This window comes from Chiloscyllium plagiosum, chromosome 20 (genome assembly GCF_004010195.1).
Source record: "Chiloscyllium plagiosum isolate BGI_BamShark_2017 chromosome 20, ASM401019v2, whole genome shotgun sequence".
Taxonomy (NCBI): Eukaryota; Metazoa; Chordata; class Chondrichthyes; order Orectolobiformes; family Hemiscylliidae; genus Chiloscyllium; species Chiloscyllium plagiosum.
This window is the reverse complement of record NC_057729.1, coordinates 29,240,045-29,265,479: the sequence shown is the minus strand read 5'-3', so window position 1 is coordinate 29,265,479 and position 25,435 is coordinate 29,240,045. Positions and strand designations below refer to the sequence as shown.

Below are 25,435 nucleotides of genomic sequence, written 5' to 3'. Positions count from 1 at the left end.
CAGTCCTGAAGAAGGGTTACACCCAAAACATTGACTTCTCCACCTGACGTCTCCACCTTCTGATGCAGACTGGTTTGTTGTGTTCTTCCAGCCTCCTGCTTGTCTATCTTGGATTCCAACATCTGTAGGATTTTTTTCTCTCTCATAGAGTCATAGAGATGTACAGTATGGAAACTTGTCCATGCTGACCAGATATCCCAACCCAATCTAGTCCCATCTGTCAGCACCTGGCCCATATCCCTCCAAACCCTTCCTATTCATATACCCATCCAGATGCTTTTTAAATGTTGCAATTGTACCAGCCTCCACCATATCCTCTGGCAGCTCATTCCATACATGTACCACCTTCTCTGTGAATAATTTGCCCCTTAGGTCTCTTTTATATCTATACTCCCTCACTCTAAACCTATGCCCTCTAGTTCTGGACTCCCCCCATCCCAGGGAAAAGACTTTGTGTATTTACCCTATCTACGCTACTCATGATTTTGTAAACCTCTATAAGGCCACCCCTCAACCTCCGATGCTCCACGGAAAACAGCCCTGTTCAACCTCTCCCTGTAGCTCAAATCCTCCAACCCTGGCAACATCCTTGTAAGTCTTTTCTGAACCCTTTCAAGTTTACCAACATTTTTCCGATAGGAAGGAGACCAGAATTGCATGCAGTATTCCAACAGTGGCCTAACCAATGTCCTGTACAGCTGCAACATGACCTCCCAACTCCTGTACTCAATACTGTGACTAAAACCTCAGATATTGAAACAGTGAATGCCCAAATGCAGCAAGTCCTGGACAATGTTCAGGCTTGAGATGATAGGTGGCAAGTGACATTCGTGTCACATAAGTGCCAAGCAATGACCACCTTCAAAAGATAGTATTTATCATCTGTTGAAAAATGTCGTGCTGGAAAAGCACAGCAGGCCAGGCAGCATCCGAGGAGCAGGGGAATCGACGTTTCGGGCATAAGCCCTTCTTCAGGAATGAGGCTGGTGTGCCAAGCAGGCTGAGATAAAGGGTAGGGGGGAAGGAATTTGGGGGAGGGACGCTGGGATTAGCTTCAGGGCAGAGGATTCGCAGTAGGTTAAGATCAACTAGGAGAAAGTGAGGACTGCAGATGCTGGAGTACTCTGTTCAACTCTGGTACCCCAGCACAGTTTTGCCTTTTGATTTGGTTGCCAACACACCCCTCACGTAGTCATTGTTTCACTTTAGGACCTTAGTTTTAGACTAGACTACTTCACTTCCCATCGCAGTGAAGAATTACACCATGTAAAAGGTCACACTTCCTAAAAGGACCCTGTACGACACAATGACTAACTCACCATTCTAATGCTCAATTCCAAATCTATGCTAGCTTGTTCCCTAGTTCGTTCCTCAGTGCATTGATCTTGAAAATAATCTTTACATACAACAGGAATTTATCAACCACAGAATTATTGCTAATATTGTTTGTCCAGTATATATGTAGATTAAAGTCACCCATAATTACTGTAGAACCCCTGTTGACCGCAATTCCATTTTCCTGTTAAATACCATTATTGGTTGGAGGCAAGTAGAGAACTCAAAATGTTTTTTGTCTCTTGATGCTTCTTAGCTCCACACTGCTTCTGCATTTTCTGAACTGATATCCTTTCTCATTATTACATAGATTGTCCTTTACTAAAAATGGCACCTCAATTTTCCTTTATCCCTGTTCTTCTAAAGAATTGAATACTCACTTGGATACTCACACAGCCTTGATCACCTTGCAGTCTGTCTTCATAATTGTAGTTATATTGTAAGAGCTTTCAGGTTTTTGCATTGTTAATTTATCTATGTTTGTTTGAATGTTCCATGCGGTCAGGTATGTAACCTTTAGATTTGTCTCCTTTAACATTTATGTATGTTTTGTATTATGGCCTATTTGTTGCCAGCCCTTGTTTCCATTGCCTTCAGCTTTTGCTATCTACTTTTCTATCTTTCTTTTACTGTCTTTCCTTCGCCTTCTTCTGTCTCCCGAGTTAGGTTCCCATCCCCCAGCCACTCTAGTTTCAACTTTCCCATATAGTACAAGCAAATGCCCAGTAAAGGTGTTAGTTCAGGTCCTGTCGAGGTGCATCCCACCCAGATGTCTTCCCTGGAAGTAGCCCCAAAGTCTCAGGTATCTAAAGCCCTTCCTCCTACACCATCCACCTACCACATGTTCATCCAGTCAGTTGTCCTTGGATGCTGCCTGAATTGCTGTGCTCTTCCAGCACCACTAATCCAGAATCTGGTTTCCAGCATCAGCATCATTGTTTTAACCAGTCATTTTTAGTAAAGGACAATTTATGTAATAATGAGAAAGATTATCAGTTCAGAAAATGCATAAGCAGTGTGGAGCTAAGAAGCATCAAGAGACAAAAAACATTTTGAGTTCTCTACTTGCCTCCAACCAATAATGGTATTTAACAGGAAAATGGAATTGCAGTTAACAGGGGTTCTACAGTAATTATGGGTGACTTTAATCTACATATATACTGGACAAACAATATCAGTCCTATTCCTGTTCTCGCCAGCACGTGGCACTGGGAGTAGTCCTGAGATTCTTGCTTTTAAATTTATTTCTTAGCCCTGTCTATTTTATTTGCAGGACATAATTTCTCTTTTTTTTTAATCATTGGTATTGTCATGAACAACAAATTCTAGCTAATTATCCTCCCGCTTCAGAATATCCTGCAGTCACTCAGTGATGTCCTTACTGCGGCACCAGAGAGGCAACGTATCATGCTAATGTTGCATCTATGGCCACAGAAACAAATGTCTATTGCCCTTACAATAGAACCTCTATCACTATTGATTCTGTCTGCACCTCCCCTGTGCATCTGAGCCACTCACGGTGCCATGGACTTGGGTCTCATTGCACTCACATGAGAAGCTATTGTTCCCAGCAGTATTCAAAATGGAAAATCTATTGGAGAGGGTGTTGGGTACCCTGAATTACATGTCTGGTGCTTTTCCACTCCTTAATGGTCTCTCACTCCCTTTCTGCTTGTGAACTACATCCCTGCAGTGTGATCTCCTTTCTATATCCGTAAACACAAAGATCTCAGCCTGTGGATGCTTCACAGTGACTCCAGCCACTGCTCTAGATCCAAAATATAGAATTTGATTAGTTACAGCTGGAGACACTTCCTGTACATGTGGTCACCCTGGACGTTGGAAATATCACTGACCACCCATATGACACAACTGAAACATTCCATGTGGCTGTGCTACTCTGACGTGATTAACTGTTAAATTACTCTCCTTATAATTACTTTCTCTAATTTCAAGAATATTGCATTTTTAACCAGGACTTTAGATAACATTTTGTACTTTAAACACTACTTAATTCAAATGTTAAAGACTGTATGGTGAAATATTTACCTGTCCATACTTTGCAAGGTAAAGTATAGCACTGGCCCCTAGTTCCACTGAACAAAATCATATTTCCCCTGTTTCACTCTTGGATGTTTCAAAAATCACACCTCTTTGTACAGCGTTACACCTCCAGGTTGTACCTTGAGGCAACAATAACTTTCATCTTTCTTTGTAATGTCGCTGTTTATTTTTTTCTGAATGTGGTTGATTCACAGTCCCAGCCCCAGCTCCAGGTCTCATTCCATTTTCCCTCTCACACAACCTTCAAGCTCTTGGCTCTGTAGTGATTGTAATGAGATCAGTCAGGTGGATCTTGGAGTTTCCTGGTTGGGCCAGGTTAACAGTCCCTATCAGGGAGCTCTGACTGACAGATATCAGCAGGCGTGCCACAGGTTCTGTTGATTTTGGGCCAGAAGGAGCTGGAACAGTGTCAAGGACTTTCCATGTGTAAATATGAGGTGACTTGGTGATGGGATACCAGCCTCTGTGGAGTTATGTCACCGTGTTGGTGTGTTGAACTCTCAGACACCTCCCCTTTAGTGCTGTTCTAATCTCGCAAATGCTCACCCCCCGCCCCCTCCCCCACCCCACCAATTCTGTATGTAGAATTTCCAATGCTTTTTTAAAAGCATTAAAATGAATGAAATGAATATAAAATTGCAGACAACTAAGGCACAGTGGAAGGGTGGTGGGAATTTTATGGGACCAGACTTGCAAATGCATGGGGAGGTTTCTGTTAAATTTGTGACAGAAGAATTGCTGTTTTTTCCCCTCTCATTTTTATTCCCTTTTCTCATTCTACATTTGTGTCTTTTCTTTTTACGTCTTCCCCTCTCTTATTGTAAACAGTCAATTTACCTCCCTGTCTCTGGGCTCCACTGTTTCTGATTCTTTTTCTTCTGTAAGTTTACAGTCAACAGGTTTAACTTCCCGTTGTATTGTGCATGTTTGTTCGAGCAGTGGGAAGGAGGGGAATGAAATCAGATGGGCAGCAGGCCAATGTGTAAATCATGTATTTTGGGAAAAGTTGTTTTAAACAGGATATAACTGTTTATATGAAGTCAGCATGGTAAAATCTCTCCAAAGTAATTTTTCATGTAAAAATGATGGCAGACTGTTACTTGTCTTTCCTATTATTGTTGTTCAGTAATATGAAAAGGGATGGCTTGCTTGCTGGAAATTTATGGCTGCAAAGTAAGCTTGTTAATGCAGAAACTGAATTTGAAACACTGAGGTTGTTTTTTTTAAGTAATGAGGACATTCCAAGGTGATTTTGTGAAGAATTTGAAGGTTATGAAAGGATGGGAGAGATTAGACAGAAACTGCAGAGGGGAAATTGGTTTCTCCCTATAAATTCTGGGTTTAATTGAATAGGCCTCAGGCATTAGGCCCTAAGCCTTAGGTCCGAGAAAGAAAAATCAGTAAAATTGAATGTCAGATATACTGGTCTGCCTTGTGTATTTTAAAATAGAGGTCCAGCATGACAGCTACTTTCGTTTCAAAATATTGTAATTTTCTTTCTGATTTTCTTCTCTCTGCGATATTTAAGATAAGGCAGTATGCCAACAAAGCATGAATTTAAATTTTGGACCATTGGTGTCACCAGCAACAGCCCTTCATGTAGGTGTTGTGGGAGGTACATGGAGAATCTGGAGTGATCAGAGGATGGGGCGAACTGGGGGGGGGGCGTGAAGGGAAGGGTACAGTGTACAGCCGTGCACGTCTGTTCCTCCTGGCTCACATTCAGGCAAGCAACCTTTTTTAAAAAATGCTTTGTAAATTAAATATCAGATGTGCTTGTGTTTTTGCAGGCAATGATCTTGTCTATTGCCAGATTTCACTTAGAGTTCCAGCGCTGAGCCCATGTCCTGATTAGCAGTCAAATCTTGTCAGGAAGAGAATGATATCCTTGAACCTTTAAATTTATGGTTTATACAATTTTAATCATCATCCCTCCCCTATCTGTCAAATAGGCAGGATTATAATCAGGTCATTCATTTTTACAGTCGAAAATCTAAACCTACTCACGTTAAATAAGCAAAATTGACAACGATTTGAAGGCAGTAATTGAGTTTTGTGTTTGCTGTTACCTCTACAGTGACATCATGCCAATAATTACAAAGGTTCCTTTGTCTAGTATTTCTAGCAAAATTTTAAACGTGTCTTTGAAAACTCATTATAATCAATGTTTGGTTTTAATTGGCCACAAAATGGATGAAGATATCTTTCGAATCTTCAGTCTAATCCAAGTCAGCAATCTTTTTCTATATTAACCTGCTGGCTCTAGGTCAACAGAATAAACCTTCAAACTTTTGATTTTGTAAGTGTTTTGTGACTTTGTTTAATTATGCATGGTAGCATACCATAATTCTTCCTTTCTTCAATAGCTTGCCGTGATATTACAGCTGATTTAAACTTTATAATCGATGGATCCAGGTCTGTAGGAGGAATGAATTTCAAGAAGATCATTGCATTTTTGTACGATAGCATTAGTGTTTTTGACAAAATTGGCCCAGACGGAATACAGGTAATGTTTGCTATCGGACTCCAAAATGTTCTGATTTCATTGGCATTTCTTTTGTATATTATGTTTTCTGTTCTAAGTTTGTTCACAAGCTTCATTGAAATTGCAGTCACATTTTCTGTATAAAGCTCTTACACTAAAATTATTAATAGCAGGAGAACAGGAAATTGTTAGCTTATGCCCATTAAGAACAAAAATAATTAAATAGCATGTATAACTGTTTATCAACATTGCACGTTTTTTATTTCTATATCAAACACGAGAAACATAGAATTTTTTTTCCAGTGCACTGATGGTTTTTACAGGTGTCGGTGAATCAGTTTAATGATCGCATGAGGAATGAAATTCAGTATGGCTCCTTTGGCAGTAAAGAGAAGTTACTGGGAGCAATCTACGACATACCTTACAGAGGAACTGATTCTAATGCAGGTAAAAACACTGTAGATAGGTCACAATAATGATTCCTGAAGAAGGGCTTATGCCCGAAACGTCGATTCTCCTGTTGCCTGGATGCTGCCTGACCTGCTGCGCTTTTCCAGCAACACAATTTCAGCACAATAGATCCATGACTTAAAATTGTCTGAGTTACTGTTTTATGTACTTATAAAAATTAAATAGTTAATTATAACATTGTGTTTGAAATTTTTTTTTTGGAATGAGGAAATATAGAAATTTTATTTTATCATCCAGTGTCATTAGAATGATATTGTAAAGAAGGCCATTAAGTCCATTCTGTCCATGTCATGGAATTCACAGAGAAAAGTATGATGTAATACATTTCGGGTGGGTTAATAGGTAAGAGACTACACCAAAATTCGTATGACCTTGGAAAGTGCTGAAGATCAGAGGGTGCATATCCACAAATGACTGAAGATAGCAGGGCAGATGGGTAAGGTGGTTAAGGAGGCATAAGGTATACTTGTTTTAGTAGCCAAAGCATGGAGTACAAGAGCAAGAAGTTTATACTGAAACTGTATAAAATGCTCGTTAGACCTTAACTGAAGTACTGTGTGCAGTTCAGGTCACCACTTTATAGGAAGGATATGATTGCACGAGAGAGGGTGCAGATGAGATTTTCCATTGTGTTGCCTGGGCTGGAGGGTGTGAGTTAGGAAGAAAATTGGATATGCTGAGGTAACTTGGAGCAGAGAAGGCAGAGAATGGACCTGACAGACATGAACAAAGTTTGAAAGGCATAGGTAGATAGGAAGGCACTTTATCCATTTGGAGAGGGGTCAATAACTCAGGAATATAGATTTAAGGTCAGAGGTCAGAAGAGAGTTGAGAAGAATTTATTTTTCATCCAGAGGGTGTTGGGAGTTTGAAACTCACCATCTGAAAGGGGAATGAGTTAGAAACTGTCAACGTTGCAGATTATTTAGATATTATTTTACATTACAATAGCCTCCAAAACTATGGGCCAAAATTTGAAAAATGGGATCAGAGTAGTCATATCTTTGTTGACCCAAGTAGACATGATGGGCTAAATGGGCTCCTTCTGTGCTGTAGATATCTGAGTGTGAGTCTTTGAGTCTGTGCTGAAGCAACCCAATTAATACTGTCTCCTGTAGACTCAAAATGTGTTTCTTCCAATGATGTATCTAACGACATTCTAAATGTTATTACTGAATCTGCTTCCATTGGGTGAGTTAATTTTGATGGTCCTTTTATACTCCTTACATGATCTATTAAAGAACCTGACTAATTTTTTGCCAGATGCTTTTTCATTCAGGAGTACAATCATGGTACCAATCCTACACTCTGGCTGAAATATATCAGGATATCTGACAGAAAAATTAGTGTTGTATCCAGAAAGTACAATTAAAGGAATTATTTTATGCTTTTATGAATCGTAGATTATGATGTGTTTAATTTTAGTAGATTTAGATAAGCTGAATTTTTTACCTCAGATAGATACCCTTAATAAGTTGAGAGTCTAATCCAATGCTTTACTTTCAGAAAATGTTTTTTATTCCCATTTTGTAATTGGGAACTTGTCTCTTTTTAACCCAAATTCACTAACCTTTATTCTCTTTTAATATCTTTACTCTCTAAATAGGTACCTCTGTCATATGAAAACACTTTATTTGTCTTCGCGTGTATGACCTGCTGAGACATTGTCTTCCTTGCTCTCTTAAACTTCTTAACTTCTCAATCACATGCTATTTAATTTTCTTTTATAGTCAAGGGTAGCAGACCATCCAATGATCCTTTTTCCAAAGAAGAAACACTGAGGAGGCACGGTGTTCACAAACTTTTGATCGTGATCACTCGTGGGACCATACTGGGTGAAATACATCAAACGCTGCAGGAGTTAGGATTGAAAGGTGATGTGACAGACAACCATCACTCAGTGATGTGAATTGTGTGTACTAAGATCATGGCTGGGTTATTGATAGAAGGTAGTTCCCATCCTGATGTTCAGTGAACTTTGCCAACTTTTATGAAGTATATGCATACTATATAGAGGCAAATGTAATGGTGGACACCTCTAAAACCAAACACTCAGGTTCATGTTTCATGTGATCTGGTAGCATCATGCTGCACACCATGATAATTACGCTCATAATTATCAGTTGTCATTAAAAATGTAAAGTTGCCCTAATCCTACCAAGCCATTGGGCTTCCCTCTTGTTAGCGAGGGATGGCTGGTGGTGGTTTAACCTGTAGGTCACCACACCTCAAGTGAGGGAAGAGATTGAGAAGGAGAGTCCTTCCTTGTTATCTCAGCCAATGCAGGAATTGAACTCACACTGTTGGCATCACTGTGCATCTCAAACCAGCCATCCAGCCAACTCAGCTAACTGAAGAATTATTATTCCTCCTTGAATCCGCCAATGTGGACTCAGTGTGTGTTACTAGATCCCATGTGATGTTATTTATGAGATGTCTGGCATCTGATGCACGATTCCAATATTTAGTTAATTACCTGTTCTGTCCCTTTAAAGCCACTATTCAAGTAGGATGATGGTCTAAGTGGATAATGCCAAGTAATTATTGACATAGCAGGGCCACTGCTGTCAGCTTGTACATTTCAGGCTGCAGATTTCTGACGGGCTTTTTCAATCTTCATCGTTAACATTATTTTGCTTCTGTAAAATGTGTGGCACCTGGCTTGTGATAGATATTAACAATATTTGTATCCAGTTTGTTATAAATGACAAGTCATTTAATTTGTACTAAGGAAAATGTAGGTAGTGCACGGTTGGCACCAGAGAATATCTGTGTTGTTAGTTATGTCATTGTAAAGTTCATTTCAATGTTTTTATACAGGTTTCTTTATCTTTATTCTTGGCGTCGATGATGCTGATGAGGAGAAAATTAATGAAATTGCAGTCACACCTAGCATGAGAACTGTATGGCATGTAAATGATTTTGATGATTTAAGTGCTGTTGGAAACAAATTTATCTCATCCATTTGTCAGATTGTCTCTACAAGTAAGTACTTTCCCGCACTGCATGTGTGTTACCATGACAGGAGACACAAAACTTTGGAACCTTTAAGAAAGTTGAGTTCACCACTTTAAATATGTATCACAGATCATCTTAACTATTAAAGGCTCAATGCAGCTTTACTTGGCATATTCAGATTAACTTGTGTCTATTCCGATATTTACAAATTGGTTCTCCGCATGTAAAGCTTCCCATTTAATAATTCAGAGTATGTCTTTGTATCTTGTGCAATCTTCTATCTGTTAGGTCATGAAGGGCTACAAGTTGAGTGCATTGAGGTTGTATCTGAGGTTGTGATGTCAAGTCCCATTGACTGAAGTTCCAGACTGTGGGTGTTAAATCACGTATGATGAGCTGGATTTCATAGTTTGCAGGAAAGTAATGGTGCTCATCAATAAGCTAATTGAAGGCTCCCCTCACTGAGCCAGTAACCTCTGAAGAGCAGCTTTATCATTTCTTGATGACTATTTGAATACAATGACATGTCAAAGGGGCCTCCAAGTGTTCAGTGGCAATGATGTCAAAGGGGGTAAACAGCCAAACTCACTGAAGTGACCACATAGACAGAAAACCAGAAAGTGAAACCCACTGAATCTGTTTTCTTCTAATATTTTATATTTAAATAAGTTATATTTTATAAGTGAAGTAATTGAGTGGGTTATACACATGAATCAGATAGAAAGCTAAAATATTTATAATGTTAATATTTGACCTACTTGCACAATCTTGAAAGGGCTTCCCGGTTTTTTTTGCTTGATTTCTATAAGTTTGTGTTACTAATTCTTTCAACCCAAAAAATTCATTATCAGAGTGGCAATTAAAACTGGTGGTTAATGAAAGATATATATGATTATTGAATCAGTTTTCTAACTCCTACCTCTTTCAGTTGATTATTATTTCTGGTTTATCTAGATAAATGTGGGTTCAGTTTCAGGACTTCACCAACTTTTCGGTGGATACTTTAAAGATTGTATTTAGCTGCTATTCTTTAAATAAAGTATTGTAATACTGTTCATTTGTTCTGCTGGCTGCCAAAAATCCAACAGAGGTTTTCAAAGAACAGAGAATCCACTTACTATATTGGCCATGTTTTCTTTCCTTAACAAGTAATACTAAATTCATAGTAACTGGTCATATATTTGATTGATGATATGGTTGTAAGTAAAATTGTTGAGTTGATCTGCATAGCAAAAGCAACTTAATTTTGTGTGAATCATTCGCAAATATTTTTGAAGGATGTCATTTTTGATTAATTGATCTTTCATGCTTATTTTCAGCTTGTCCCTTAACAAATATTAAGGACACTGTCGTGCCAGGTATGAAGTCTATGTAATTTATTTTGATTCAGCTGTTTTCAGTTCTAAAGAAGTGAAAATGCTAACATTCTGGAATTAATAATGATTATTTGTCAGATAAAATGCTGATGGTTTCTCAAATTTATTATGGACCAAAACCGGTTTTGTATCACAATTATAGTTTGATATATCTCTTATAGGAATTAACATGATGGAGGCATTTGGCTTAGACGTCAGGGAATATTCAGAACTTGAAGGAGTTTCTATGCAGTTTGACATCTTTACAGGTTTACCATCATATATCATTTTTGAAAATGCGCAGCTTACACAGACCACCAGGTATGTATGAGAGTCTAATTCCATCTATTCCCAAGAGCACATTTACACATCTTATTGTTGTTCACTTCCAATCCCTTCCCAGCACACAAATCGTTGAGACCCTCACTCACATCTTTGTCACTGCTAGTCTGAACGATGCTTTATGCCTAACTGATTGGCTTTCTCTTCTTCACCTTTGATAAACTTTATGTAATTTCCATTGAACAGAAAACATTGAAGTCTCAATATCTTCAAACAAAGCATTGATTTTCTCGCTAACAAAGTCGTTATGATTTTCAATATCAATAGCAATGACCCTTTTCACTCCAGTAGAATTGCTAGCCTTAAAAGGGGGGGCACTTAAACATGAACAACAAAATAACACATTGTGTTGTACAGCAGTGTTCCTTATTCCTTTGAACTTGTAGTAAACACCACCTTCCGCTCCAATCTATCACCATCACCCACCTCTTTCATCTACCTATCACCTTCCAAGCTATTTTACCCCCAGCTCCACCCCCGTCCTATTTATCTCTCAGTCCCCTTGGGCCCCCACCCCACCACATTCCTGATGAAAGGTTTATGCCCAAAACGTTGACTCTCCTACTCCTTGGATGCTGCCTGACCTTCTGTGCTTTTCCAGCACCACACTTTTTGATTCATAGCACAGTCAGATTTTTTTAATATATTGTAACATTGCATGTGGTACACTTCATGTTCACAATTCTTTCTTCCTTTTTTTTTAATGCTAAAATGTACATTGGAAACTGCCTATATTAATTGTGACATGATTTTTCAAATACTAATGATGAAAATATATATGCAAACAGTTTATCATCAATTGATTGGTAAACCAGTTAAGATTTTTAAAATTATCATTTCAATACGTTTTTCTTCGTAACAAACATTTCTGAGACCTAACATTACATTTTGAACAGTTAAAAAATAACACACAATTTAAAATAACAATATTACATTTAAATATTGCTGAATAAAAGACAAGATGTTAAAGGTTTATGTCATGTACTCATCAGGATTGACAGGCAAAAAACCAAGAAAGCATCATGTTAGACTGTATGAAAACAGAGTGTACACTAATTGGAACATGTTTGGCATGGAAATGCAGCAGGAAGGGTTTGTTCAGTTTTAATTAAATAAATTCAGACCAAGCTGGTTGATTTTGATTGGTCATGGCATAGCTATGGCGAATGCAGCAAGAATTGGCAATTTCCATAATGCTTCCCTCAATGAAAATGGTACAGTGTAGGATCCAACTCCTTTAGCCTACTAGGAACAGGGTCTTGTGTGTTAATGTTTGTAGCTTCTAGGTTACCCAGTTGAATGACACAGCGAATGTGACAGATCATTTAAATTGGATGTTGGAGGACAAAACACTTTGATTTCTTTTCTCTTTTTTTTAACAATGCTTTGTTCACCACTTTCAAAGAATAGATTTAGTGTGTTGATTTTGTTATAATGTAAGGTCTCAGCCCATCTCAAAGTCTAGATTTTGAATAGAGGCTTTTACATCATAATCAATAGAAACAGCTCTCAACTGCATGCAATTATTTCTGTTCATATGTATCGGTTTCAATTTGTATGTGATTTCTCATGCTTTTTTATATTAATTTATACATTAACCAGCATCTCCACTTAAATCTAATCATTGCTAAATATACCCCATTTTTAATACCAAGTTTATTAAACCATGCAGTTCTTATTGCCTTGTCAAATACTAATTGCTTCTAAAGAAAAGCCCAAGTTTGAAACTATATAATGATTGCAGTTAAGGTTCAATGTAATGTGCAAGTGCCAATAGTTACCATTGCTTTCAGAAATTATAATGGAGCTTTTACATTAGTTGACATCGATTGGAAGTTTCTTAAAAATTGTCTATGTGTGATACGCAAATGTCATCATTTTATCATCTATATAGAATCTGGAAGTAGCATTTACCCAGTTAAAAATTTCAAGGCACAGTTAGTCGTAACGTCTTGGAGTCATAGAGTTATACTGCATGGAAGCAGAGGCTTCCCATCAACTCATCCATGCCAACCAGGTATCCTAAACTGATGTTGTCCCATCTGCCAGCATTTGGTCCATATTCTTCTAAACTATTGTAGGAATTGTACCAACCTCCACCTCCTCTTCTGACAGCTTGTTCCATGCATGCACCACCCTCTGCGTGATAAAGTTGCCCTTCAGATCTCTTTTAAACCTTTCTTCTCTCACCTCTAGTTTTGGACTCCCCTATCCTGGGAAAAAAGACTTCAGCTATTCACCTTACCTATGTCTCTCATGATTTTAAAAACCTTCATAAGGTCACCCATCAGTCCCCAGAAATGCTTGCTTTCATTAGCCTTGTGAGAATTTCTTGAGATGCACTGGGGCAAAATTGGATGGGGCCTGAAAACAAAAGTGAGTTTGCCAGTAAGATTGCCCATTGCTTCTGGCACGACAAAACTGCATGCACTGCCTGCTCATTGAAATGTTTGCGGCTAAGCTTCCTGTTGAGTAGAAAAAACAGGGTCACCATGTCACAGATGAAGGTAGAGGTTGGGAAGGAGAGTAACCTCAGCCTTGAGCAAGAGAGTAAACTCCTGGTAACCTCAGCCAATGTTAGTCTGCTTAGCAAGTCAGCCATCCAGCCAACTAAGCTAACTGATCTCCAGTTGCAGTGTAGCATACACCAGAAGTTTGCATGTGCATTCCGAATGCCATGTTACGCCCAAACAAAAACACACATTGTGCAAAGAACTGGATGCTGTGAAGACATGTTTTATGGCCATTGAATCCATGTCATATCAAAGGTTATGTATGTTCCTTATTGGCTAAATTCAGCCACTGCTGGAAATGTGTTGCTGGAAAAGCGCAGCAGGTCAGGCAGCATCCAGGGAACAGGAGAATCGACGTTTCGGGCATAAGCCCTTCTTCAGGAATGATCATTGTATAACCACTAGATCCAGTTGTGTTGTGCATCTGCCAAAGAGTTATCTTAATGTATAAAGACATGGTACTAATGTACATCCTTCTACATATTTATCAGAACAGGTTTCCTACTCTTTAGAGGGAAAATCTAGGATATTGTATTATTGCACAGATCTCAGAAAGGCAATCTACATTTAAGACAGCGAGATGAGATCATGATATGTGAGCAATCGTATAATTGGTCTCCATCTTTCTGTACATTCAGTTGGTAGTCAACATGCTAGCCAATCTGTTAGTCAGCCAGTCAACCATGTATGTTATAGTAATTAAGGCTGAAATGCAAGTCTGAGCAGCCATATCAGTATTACATAACTAGTTGAGTAAATTTCCGCATTTCTGACTCCATATAAACATGACTGGTATACATTAAAATTTAGAAAACTACATAGCACATTAATGTCCTTCCATGTTTTAGGCTTTTAGAGCCTTGCTAGACTATCTTCTTAATGGCCCCTTGAGAGTGACGATGGTGTGCTTCCATTCCAATTTGATGAGCTGTGAGATATCTAATAGGTCCACTGTGCAATCTGCAGACTCTGCCAAATGTGGGGCGGTGACGTTTGAAGATATGGGTAGATGGGTTGGAAACTGCTTTAGCAATGAGGAATAAATGTTGACCAACTTTAAACATCAAAGCCCAAGATGGCTGGTGTTTTTATTCTCCCAAAAATAAATAAATCTACTTCACCACCATCCCCACACACCCCAACATTCCCTCAAAGTGGCAAGGCTGTGTATTTGTGCAGTTATTCCGAGGTTCTACCTGCAGTGATCGGTCTCAACACGCCATTGTGGCAATGACTCCAGGTTACAGATGGCTACTGCCATGTATGGACCTCAGAGGCTCTCTCAGCCGGAAAGAAAATCAGCCCCTACTCCTCCTCACTCCCCATTCCACTCGTAGTTTAATTTCATTGTCCCTGTCTCTTTGTAGTACAGAGTTGAGATGAACTATTGGTTTGGATTGTTTCAAAATAACAAAACTGTTTATAGCATTATTACAGTCTAAGTCTAATGTGTCATAGTTGTTAGGAAACTTCAATTGAGGTTTAAAACTCTCCTGGAGGAGTTGCAGCTTTTGATATTTCACAACATAAAAGCCTAATAATGGGCATCCTGTTAATGGAAACAGTTGGTCAGACACTAATTAACTCCCATGCATTCCACAGGATTTGCAAAGTATGAGTGATGGGGTGAAGGAACATTTCTGTTCTACAGTGAGTTATTGGTCGTGTTTCTATTAGAGGCTTCTGCTAGATACAAAGCCCATATTTACTGGTGGTAATGATAGTGTCAAGATGCTCTATTAGTAGGTCCATAAGCACTGGTGTAGATGAGTTTGTGTCTAATTGTAAATCCTAACATGGTAAATTACAACATTAAAAAGGCATCTGGATGGGTATATGAATAGGAAGGGTTTAGCGGGATATGGGCCAAGTGCTGGCAAATGGGACTAGATTAGGTTAGGATATCTGGTCAGCATGGACAAATTGGACTGAAGGGTTTGTTTCCGTACTGTATACCTCTTACTCTATGAACTTAAAAGGTTTGCTATCTTGAGATAGAATTTTCCCTTCTGAGAGTGGTGAGTGAGATGACTTAAATCGGCTGAGATTCTAGATATCAAATCCTCATGTCAAGAAAATCTCTCCCAGACTAGAGGAGTTCAGGACCTCCCTGTTGTGTGGTGAGAAGCTTACGTTCATGCATTTGCAGCTCATTAATATCTCAAATCATCCTAGCAATGTTCCAACTTCCAACTCTCCTCTCTTCTATCAAGAAATCTGACGGCATACAAACTTGAGCAGCAAAACATAGTAGGTTCCTCCAACTTGTGCTGATAGACAAGATGTGAGCATAAGGAATGATCATGCCGGCCATTGGCTTCTGTTTACATGAAACAGCTTTCTCTTTACAAGGCCCTGTGTTGTGAATGATCATGCTGTTCCTAACCCTTTAAACCATGTAGTTCATAATTGGAAAATATCCAGCCTCACAACTCATCAGACTTGGTCTCGGCCCAACTCTGTCATGACTTCAAATCATTGACCTCTTTGAGCTGAGGGGTTGTCAGGACTTCAATGCTTGTGGCTGGCAGTTGGTATTCAGGTAAAGCCTCTTTCTAAACAGATATTTTAGCACTGAGTTGGAGGCAGGCAGTTTTTGTTCACCCTAAGGATGGTAGGAATCTGGTATAGACTGCCTGGAAGGGTAGTTTAGGTGGGTGGCAGCACAAACTTTAAAAGGTACTTGGATGAGCACCTGAAATATCATAACATTCAAGGTTATCAGCCTACTGCTGGAAAGTGTGACTAGTGTAGATTGTGTGTTCTTGGTAGAACAGACTCAGTGGGCCAAAGGACCTTTTCTGTATTGTATCATTCTATTAAGAGAGATTGACAATTAGTGAAAATGGATACAACCTTGTGGATGCCTTGGATGAATTAGCACTAATGATGATGGAGAACCACACAATGCAGTGGAGCTTACTGTATTAGTTGTCCATTGTTATTTCCCCATCTCCACATGACCAGTCCGATTCTTCATAGCAAGACCAATTACACTATTTTCTCTTCTTAGATAATGAGGATCCAGATGTCTACCAATCTCCTCCAACCAGATTTGGAACCTTTGGTCCAATTGTGGACCAGAAGTTGATGCAAGAGCAGTTAGTGATCATGTGTGAGTAGGAAGTGTAAAAGGACAGTAATTGTTACTAGTTGCAGAAAGATTTGAGCTACAGGGCAAGGCTGAATAGGCTGGGGCTGTTTTCCCTGGAGCATTGGATGCTGAAGGGTGACTTTTATAGAGATTTATAAAATCTTGAGGGCATGGATAGGGCAAATAGGCAAAGTATTTGAAGAAGGGCTTATGCCCGAAACGTCGATTCTCCTGTTCCCTGGATGCTGCCTGACCTGCTGCGCTTTTCCAGCAACACATTTCTAGCTCTGATCTCCAGCATCTGCAGACCTCACTTTCTCCTCATAAATTCAGCCACTGGCTGCCCTGAAGCTTGAATCAATCAATATTCCCAACAACAAAAGTCAAGAATGTTGAAATTTTATGGACGTGCAATGAACACTTGCCATTTGTTAATGAGACTATGTTGAACAGGAATAAAGGAATTTAATGAAAAAAACTTTCATAAAGAACTCCCTAGCAAGCTAACACACATTGTAAAATTATTGCATCAATAACAATCACGATGCAGTCTGGAGATTATTTCCTCCTTTATGTGTACCTCCTTCAATCCTCTGCACAGCTAGCTGGAATTAGCAGAACCTTGATTGAAATGATGAGTTCACTGTGATGTGCAGAAATTAGTTGCATCATTTCATGCCATGATATTCTTGAGTATGGATTTTCCATAAGACTGAGCATTGTTGGGAATTGGACTTGGCAAAAGTTAATCAGGCAAATCCTTCATATTTTTCCTCCATTTGTAAGTTAAAATCCAACTGTTAAAAAATATAATCAAAAAACATTTACTTCTGAGCTCTTCTTTTGAATTTATCTTTTTTTTTAAATGTAGGAATATCCACCCCACCGGACTACCTCCAGAGTATACGATTACATTGCTCTTCCGATTACTGCATAATACTCCAAAAGAACCATATGCCATTTGGCAGATTGTAGATGAAGATTTTCAGCCTCTTGTTGGAGTGGTGCTTAACTGTAAGGCTTTTGAACTCAAATTAAACAAGTAATTTTTTTTTTAAAGATTCATTTATACTTTTAGCAGGGAACCATTTAATAAATTTATGGGCGGCACGGTGGCACAGTGGTTAGCACTGCTGTCTCACAGCGCCAGAGACCCGGGTTCAATTCCCGCCTCAGGCGACTGACTGTGTGGAGTTTGCACGTTCTCCCCGTGTCTGCGTGGGTTTCCTCCGGGTGCTCCGGTTTCCTCCCACAGTCCAAAGATGTGCAGGTTAGGTGAATTGGCCATGCTAAATTGCCCGTAGTGTTAGGTAAGGGGTAAATGTAGGGGTATGGGTGGGTTGCGCTTCGGCGGGTCGGCGTGGACTTGTTGGGCCGAAGGGCCTGTTTCCACACTGTAATGTAATTTAATCTAATCTAATCTAAAAGGGACCCTTTCCTGTTGGGAGAGTAAACAGAAATTCATGAAGAGATGAATCAGAATGAAAAAAAGAGTAACATGGCTCAAATTTGCAGAACACCTTTTAATTGAGTAAAGTGTGCAGCTGGGTGTACAATTTTGTAAAATAAACATCTCAAAAATATTGACAATTGATATCAATTAGCACCAATTTTACATTAAAAGTAATATAATTTTAATTTGTTATTCCATGTAACTTACAGGTAACCAACAAACTCTGAAGTATTTTCATCTTGATTATAAGAGTGAATTACAGGAAGTTACTTTTAACCAACCCGAAGTTAAAAAAGTTTTCTTTGGAAGTTTTCATAAGGTACATCCGTTATTTTTAAAGCCCGATTAGAACTCAGTACTTATGTAATGTTTGATTTCTGATATTTATATGTGTACCAAAGTATGTTGTTGGTGCTTTGATTATCCATATGTATATGCTTCCCAGCAGTCATATCATTTTTAATCAATTAACACATGAAATCAAAATGACAAATGAGGATATCATGCAGCAAACATTAATACTTTACGATTCCTTTGCTTGGGAACAAGATATTAACCCATGTCAAATAATGAATCAAAATAGATGGATTTATTGTTCTCACATCTTTAGTCACACAACAACAACAAAACTAATATGGGGAATAAGGTGAAAAGACGATTGGTTTAAAAAAGGCAAGTCTGCCTGGATAGCAGATGGACAAAGAGAATTCTGAAGTAAGTTAGAGGCAATGGACAATGTACTTAAAAGTGTAAAGTATCAAGTTAGGGTAGGATTGCAGGTAAACTTACAAGAAACAACTAACAGTGGGATTAAAGAGTCACAGAGTCGTACAGCACGGAAATGACCCTTCGGTCCAACTTGTCCATGCCGACCAGTTATCCCAACACAATCTAGTCCCACCTCCCAACACCCGGCCCATATCCCTCCAAACCCTTCCTTTTCATATACTCATCCAAAAGCCTTTTAAATGTTGCAATTGTACCAGCCTCCACCACTTCCTCTGGCAGCTCATTCCATACACTTACCACCCTCTGGATGAAAACATTGCCCCTTAGGTCTCTTTTATATCTTTTCCCTCTCACCCTAAACCTATGCCCTCTAGTTCTGCACTCCCCATCCCAGGGAAAAGACTTTGTCTATTTACCCTATCCATGCCCCTCATAATTTTGTAAACCTCTATAAGGTCACCCCTCAGCCTCCGAAACTCCCGGGAAAACAGCCCCAGCCCAATCAGCCTCTCCATATAGCTCAAATCCTCCTTCCAACCCTGGCAACATCCTTGTAAGTCTTTTCTGAACCCTTTCAAGTTTCACAACATCTTTCTGATAGGAAGGAGACCAGAATTGCACTCAATATTCCAACAGGTGCCAAACCAATGTCCTGTACAGCCGCAACATGACTTCCCAACTCCTGTACTCAATACTCTGACCAATAAAGGAAAGCATACCAAACACCACCTTCACTATCCTATCTACCTGCGACTCCGCTTTCAAGGAGCAATGAGCCTGCACTTCAAGGTCTCTTTGTTCAGCAACACTCCCTAGTACCTTATATTAAGTGTATAAGTCCTGCTAAGATTTGCTTTCCCAAAATGTAGCTCCTCACATTCATCTAAATTAAACTCCATCTGCCACTTCTCAACCCATTGGCCCACCTGATCAAGATCCCGTTGTAATCTGAGGTAATCTTCTATGCAGTTCACTACACCTCCAATTTTGGTGTCATCTGCAAACTTACTAACCATATCTCTTCTGCTCCCATCCAAATCATTTACATAAATGATGAAAAGTAGTGGACCAGCACTGATCCTTGTGGCACTCCACTGGTCACAGGCCTCCTGTCTGAAAAACAACCACCACCCTCTGTCTTCTATCTTTGAGGCAGTTCTGTATCCAAATGGCTAGTTCTTCCTGTATTACGTAAAGATTTCCAAGGTGACAGAATATCACATGACCAAAGACAAGCAGGTACACTGAGTAATTCCTCCCTATGTTTATAGAAAGTACTAGCATATATGCCTGAATTTCTAGAGGTAGAGACACCATAGATGCATCTGAGGACATTAAAGGAGTTGAAAAAGGCACCAAATTGCATGAGAAAAGGGTTCATTCAATAAGGAATAGGCAAACTAAATCCAAACAGATCTGTAGACATTAGAAATGTGTGCTCCTGAGTGCAAATGACCTTTAATGTGAGTAAGTGTAAAAACTGAAAGTGAAGTAAACAATTGGGAATTTAAACTAAATAATTTTAGGCAAAAGGACACATCAGAGGCAAGGAATGTAGGACTAATGGTTGATAGTTTGCTGTTGACAATAGTGCAGTATGCAGCAGTAGTGAGGAAAGCTAGCCTCATCCTGGTATGTATGACTATAGGGGTAAAAGATTCATCACATCCAAGCAGAATGCAGCAATCAATTTAGTTTGAGGAATGTTAGAAGAGCCATACTGTTTAATATGTAGAAGGCTTAGGGAGATACCACAAGGTTTTGAAGAAAAGGTTAGTTTGGTGTTGATAATATGTTCAAGATTGTTACGCTTTCCATGACTAAAGAAAAAGCAAGTATTTGGAAGAAGGAAGGTGCACAGGCAGTTTAGATTCAACAACTTGGTGAACTTTCGAAGTAACAGTTTTTTTTTCAAACACAGATTCATTATTTGACAAAGGGTTTAACTGGTTGGAACTGGCCAGATTAACCGCAGGGTTGTTTCCAGTTCTATATTTATTTTAGTAATATCTAAGCCTCTCGTGATAGCAGTTAAAGAGCCTTTCTCCTAATGCAAATGGAATATTGATGACAAATAATACAAATGTAAAACTGTTTTTCCTTGTTTCTTTAGGTCCATATAGCAGTGAGTAGGACAACGGTCAAACTTTATATTGACTGCATGGAAATTGGAGAGAAATCCATGAATGTTCTTGGGAAAATCTCCACACAAGGTTTTGAGATTCTAGGGAAACTGGTAAATACGAAGGGCCCTGGCAGTCAATCAGTGCCAGTAAGTGATTGCTGATTAGATCTCTTCATTTCTTTGACAGATTTTTATTTTTTAATTGTGCTCAATGCTTTGTTTAGTTTCAGTTACAAGCATTTGAAATGGTTTGTAATACATCATGGGCTGACATGGACAACTGCTGTGATCTACCTGCACTGGTGAGTTTCATGTCGAACTATCACATTGAAGCCTTAAAAGTAAACCATAGAATCTGTGTGTGCAGATTTTTAACATGGTACATAGGAAAAAGTGGCAAGCAGTTACCCAAACTAAAGTTTAACAAAAATAAAATAACTGGTTGAACGTTGGTGGAAGAATAAATATTGATTAGGAATTGGAAAAATTGTCTTCTATTGAATGCTACGAAGGAATCCATTTTGTGTATTAGAACAAAGTAACTGCAGAACATCTCATCTGAAAGGAGACACCTTCGGTGATGTAACATTCTTTCAGTACTTCTCTAAAGCATCAGTCTGAATTATGCAGCTTTGTTGAACACATAACCAATAAAGGAAAACTTGTTCTGAACTGATCAAAGTTATGTCATTGGGATGTAACATGTACAATTGGCCTTGGTGGATAAGACGCAATTAGAAAATGGTCTTGTAAAGTTATAACTCTTTTATAATTAATGCTGAGCTTCATTTAACTCTACATTTCAATCTTGCTTGGTCAATAATATCCATGATGATTTAATTAAAGCTCTCATACATTTCTACAAATTTCATTGGAGTGAAAGCTAATGACCTAATTTAAGCCTAAGAATCTGATCATATTTAAAAAGTCAGCATAGAGATAGAAACTAATGGTAATAAATTCAAAAACACAAGAGAAGCCATGCTGATTGAACCCACAACTTTAGCATTATTAGCACTAAATACTAACCAACTATTTAATGCCAAGATAAACATATCCATGGCTTACTGCAGATTAGGTGACATTCTTGGCTAATCATTCATGGGATGTGGGTATGCCCAGGTACCTTCCTTTGTTCTAGATATGTCTCCAACCAACTGTTATGAGCACAGCTGATGTTCTTCCTGGCTAAGTTTGATCCGAGACTGAAATCTGACTTGATGGATCATGTTTTGTTTTGTTTTTATTTAATAAATGATCTTTCAAAGAAACATTGGACACAATGTTGCAGATTTGGTTTTAACAATAAAAAAGAAGTTTATTGTACAAAAGAAATGAGGAAAAAATAGAATAAACCAAGTCATTTGCCCATACCACATTTGACAGATTATATTAAAAATATAATCATATCCATCCAAGCATCATCATATTTCAGGACTCAAACACCAGTGAGTCTGTTCCCTATCACATCTCTTGGTTCAACTTAAACATTTCTTCCATTTCCTGCTGGAGAGTTTAAGAATCTTTTCATTGGGCTTAAATGTTAAATATTAAATATTGAGCTTAGATATTCTCAAACCAAATACTTCTGTTCTAGGAAGCACTTACACTGAGGTAGCTTACTTCCTAATATTTCTCAATTTCTGTCGGAGAACTGTTTCACTCATCTAATGACAACAAGGACTCCTGCAAACTGAAAACAAAAGCATTCCAAGCTCTTTCCCTAAGTTTTCTTCCCTCAGCAAACAAATTTTCCTGGATTAGTGGTGCTGGAAGAGCACAGCAGTTCAGGTAGCATCCGAGGAGCAGTTAAATCGACGTTTCAGGCAAAAGCCCTTTATCTGGAATAAAGGCAGAGAGCCGGAAGCGTGGAGAGATAAGCTAGAGGAGGGTGGGAGTGGGGAGAAAGTAGCATAGAGTAAGAGCTTCAAGGCAGAGGAAATGACCTGGGAGTTGCAGTGGGAGAGGGACTCCCTGAGATTCTTGTAGAGAGAGGAGGAAAACTTCTTCAAGGCAGGCATCCTTGCAAGAGGATTCGCAGTAGGGTTAAAATCAACAAGGTAAAAACAATGACTGCAGATGCTGGAAACCAGATTCTGGATCAGTGGTGCTGGAAGAGCACAGCAATTCAGGCAGCATCCGAGGACAGGCAAAATCGACGTTTCGGGCAAAAGCCCTTCATCAGGAATAAAGGCAGAGAGCCTGAAGCGTGGAGAGATAAGCTAGAGGAGGGTGGGGGTACCTAAACAAATTTTCCTACTGAGCTGAAAGCTCCTCAATTTTTTTTTTCATTTATAAAACTTTCTCAACACAAATGAATTCCCATTATCTCATTGATCATTAAATCTCTTCATACACACAGACCATAACCCACATGCCACTCGTTCAAAGAGCAAACTCTAAAGTAAATGGTATTTTTATGGCAGGGATGTTTCCTCCCAATTCATATGTGTCTGGTTTTGCTCGGGCTCCTTAATGTCACACTGCATTTGCAGCTTTGCTGTCAGAGCAGTCAGTCTTGTCACTGGAATTCAGCTGTTTTGTTCCATGATTGAACCAAGGCTGTAATGAGATCAGGTGCTAAGTAGCCCTGTCAGAACTGGAGCTGAGTGTCCAGCTGGTTATTGCTAAGGAAGTGCTGCTTGATAGCACGGTTGCTGATTCCTTACATCACTTTACCGATGATCAAGAGTAGACTGATGAGATGGTAATGGCCAGGTTGGATTTATCTTGCTTTTTGTATAGAGGACATTCCTGGATGATTTTCAAAATTGTTAGACAGATGCCAATGTTGTAATATGTCCTGGATAGCTTGGCTAAGGGTGCAGCAAGTTCTAGAACACATGTCTTTAATATTATTGCGAAAATGTTGACAGGGTCTATACCTTTGCAGTATCCTGTGCCTTCAGCCATTTTTTGGAGTGAATTGAACTGATAGAAGACTGGCATCTGTGATGCTGGGGACCACTGGAGGAGGACAAGGTAGATGAGCTGTTGGGCACTCCTTGCTGATGATTGTTTATCGCTGGCAGCAGGATGTACCATATACAGGATGCACTGCAGAAGTTCACCAGTGCTCCTTAGACAGCATCTTCCTAATGGAGAAAGTGAGGTCTGCAGATGCTGGAGATCAGAGATGGAAATGTGTTGCTGGAAAAGCGCAGCAGGTCAGGCAGCATCTAGGGAACAGGAGAATCGACGTTTCGGGCATTCCTGAAGAAGGGCTAATGCCCGAAACGTCGATTCTCCTGTTCCCTAGATGCTGCCTGACCTGCTGCGCTTTTCCAGCAACACATTTCCATCTCAGCATCTTCCTAATCAATGACCACTACCATCTGGAAGGACAAGAGCAGTAGATACATGGGAACGTCACCACCTGCAAGTTCCCCTCCAGCCCACTCACCATCCCGTCTTGGAAATATATTGCCATTTCTTCAATGTCACTGAGTGAAAATCCTGCAGAATATCCTCTTTAATAGCATTGTGGATCTACACCAAATGGACTATAATGATTACAAACACTGCTCACCACCAGCTAGTGATGAATAATGAGATTGCTGCCTTATCTTTTTCACTTCTGTTACATTATTGAGGATGGGGATATTTATAGAACCTGTTTCTTCAGTGAATTGTGTAATAGTCCATCACCATTCATAACTAAACCTGGGAGGACTGCAGAGCTTAGATCTGATCCATTGATTGTGACATTGCTTAGCCCTGGTTATCACTTTACATGTCCTGCATGTGTTTCGTAAATTGTACTAATGAGAATGTTTTCTTGGTTTTAGAGAGATGAAGTGGCATGTCCTCCTCTTATCCATGCTTGTACTTGTTCATCATCCGTCCAAAGGCGACCTGGGCCTTTAGGACTCCCAGTGAGTAGATCATTTTATCATACAATACACAATGCAGAATGACTATTATTCTATTGACAACATGGGAAGTGTTACAGTTAAATCAGTGCATGGAGTCACAAAATCTGATAGATATAATTAAGCAACGTACTAGATAAAATAATTATCACTATTGAAAAATGAGCCATTAAAGTAGAATGGAGTAGCTTTTATTTGTCATTTCTACCATATGCACCTGATAGAATGCAATGAACATTACAATAATACACTGAGGCCATCTCAGTTACTGACCTGGTGTAGGGCTGCTAATTACATGAATTAATCTGAAACATGTTGGACCCTTTAAGGCTCTACATTCCAGACCAATTTCCAGCAAACCCATCCAAGGTTCTGCTGCCTGTGTCCTAAATCACATCAAGTTCTATTCACCCTCACACCTGTTTTCTTTGAGCTACATTGGCTTGCAGCTTGGCAAACCTAATTTTCAAAATTCTCAATCTTCTTTCCAAATCTCCACAGCTTGACCCCTGTCTGTCAACTCTTACACCTCTGTGCTGTTACATTTCTAGCCCTGATGTGTATTCGCAAATTTCTTTCCTGTATCATTAGTAGCTAAACCCGCAGCCCTGGAATTCTGTTTGCAAATCTTTACCTATT

At 39.2% G+C, this 25,435-nt stretch overlaps 1 protein-coding gene across 5 annotated transcripts in view; it reads left to right on the top strand.

Annotated features, from left to right (window-relative positions):
* Nucleotides 1–25,435, top strand: part of LOC122560121 (collagen alpha-1(XX) chain-like) — a 184,639-nt gene that overhangs the window by 118,714 nt on the left and 40,490 nt on the right. For 4 of the 5 annotated variants that reach the window (XM_043710376.1, XM_043710378.1, XM_043710374.1 and 1 more), the window contains exons 26-36: nt 5,766–5,905; nt 6,208–6,331; nt 8,086–8,229; nt 9,176–9,340; nt 10,633–10,671; nt 10,851–10,989; nt 17,489–17,631; nt 18,280–18,389; nt 20,913–21,071; nt 21,149–21,226; nt 24,713–24,799. In XM_043710376.1, coding sequence (XP_043566311.1) covers nt 5,766–5,905; nt 6,208–6,331; nt 8,086–8,229; nt 9,176–9,340; nt 10,633–10,671; nt 10,851–10,989; nt 17,489–17,631; nt 18,280–18,389; nt 20,913–21,071; nt 21,149–21,226; nt 24,713–24,799 — 1,328 coding nt within the window. The remainder of the gene's footprint in view (nt 1–5,765; nt 5,906–6,207; nt 6,332–8,085; nt 8,230–9,175; nt 9,341–10,632; nt 10,672–10,850; nt 10,990–17,488; nt 17,632–18,279; nt 18,390–20,912; nt 21,072–21,148; nt 21,227–24,712; nt 24,800–25,435) is intronic. The other variant, XM_043710377.1, reaches the window with a different exon arrangement.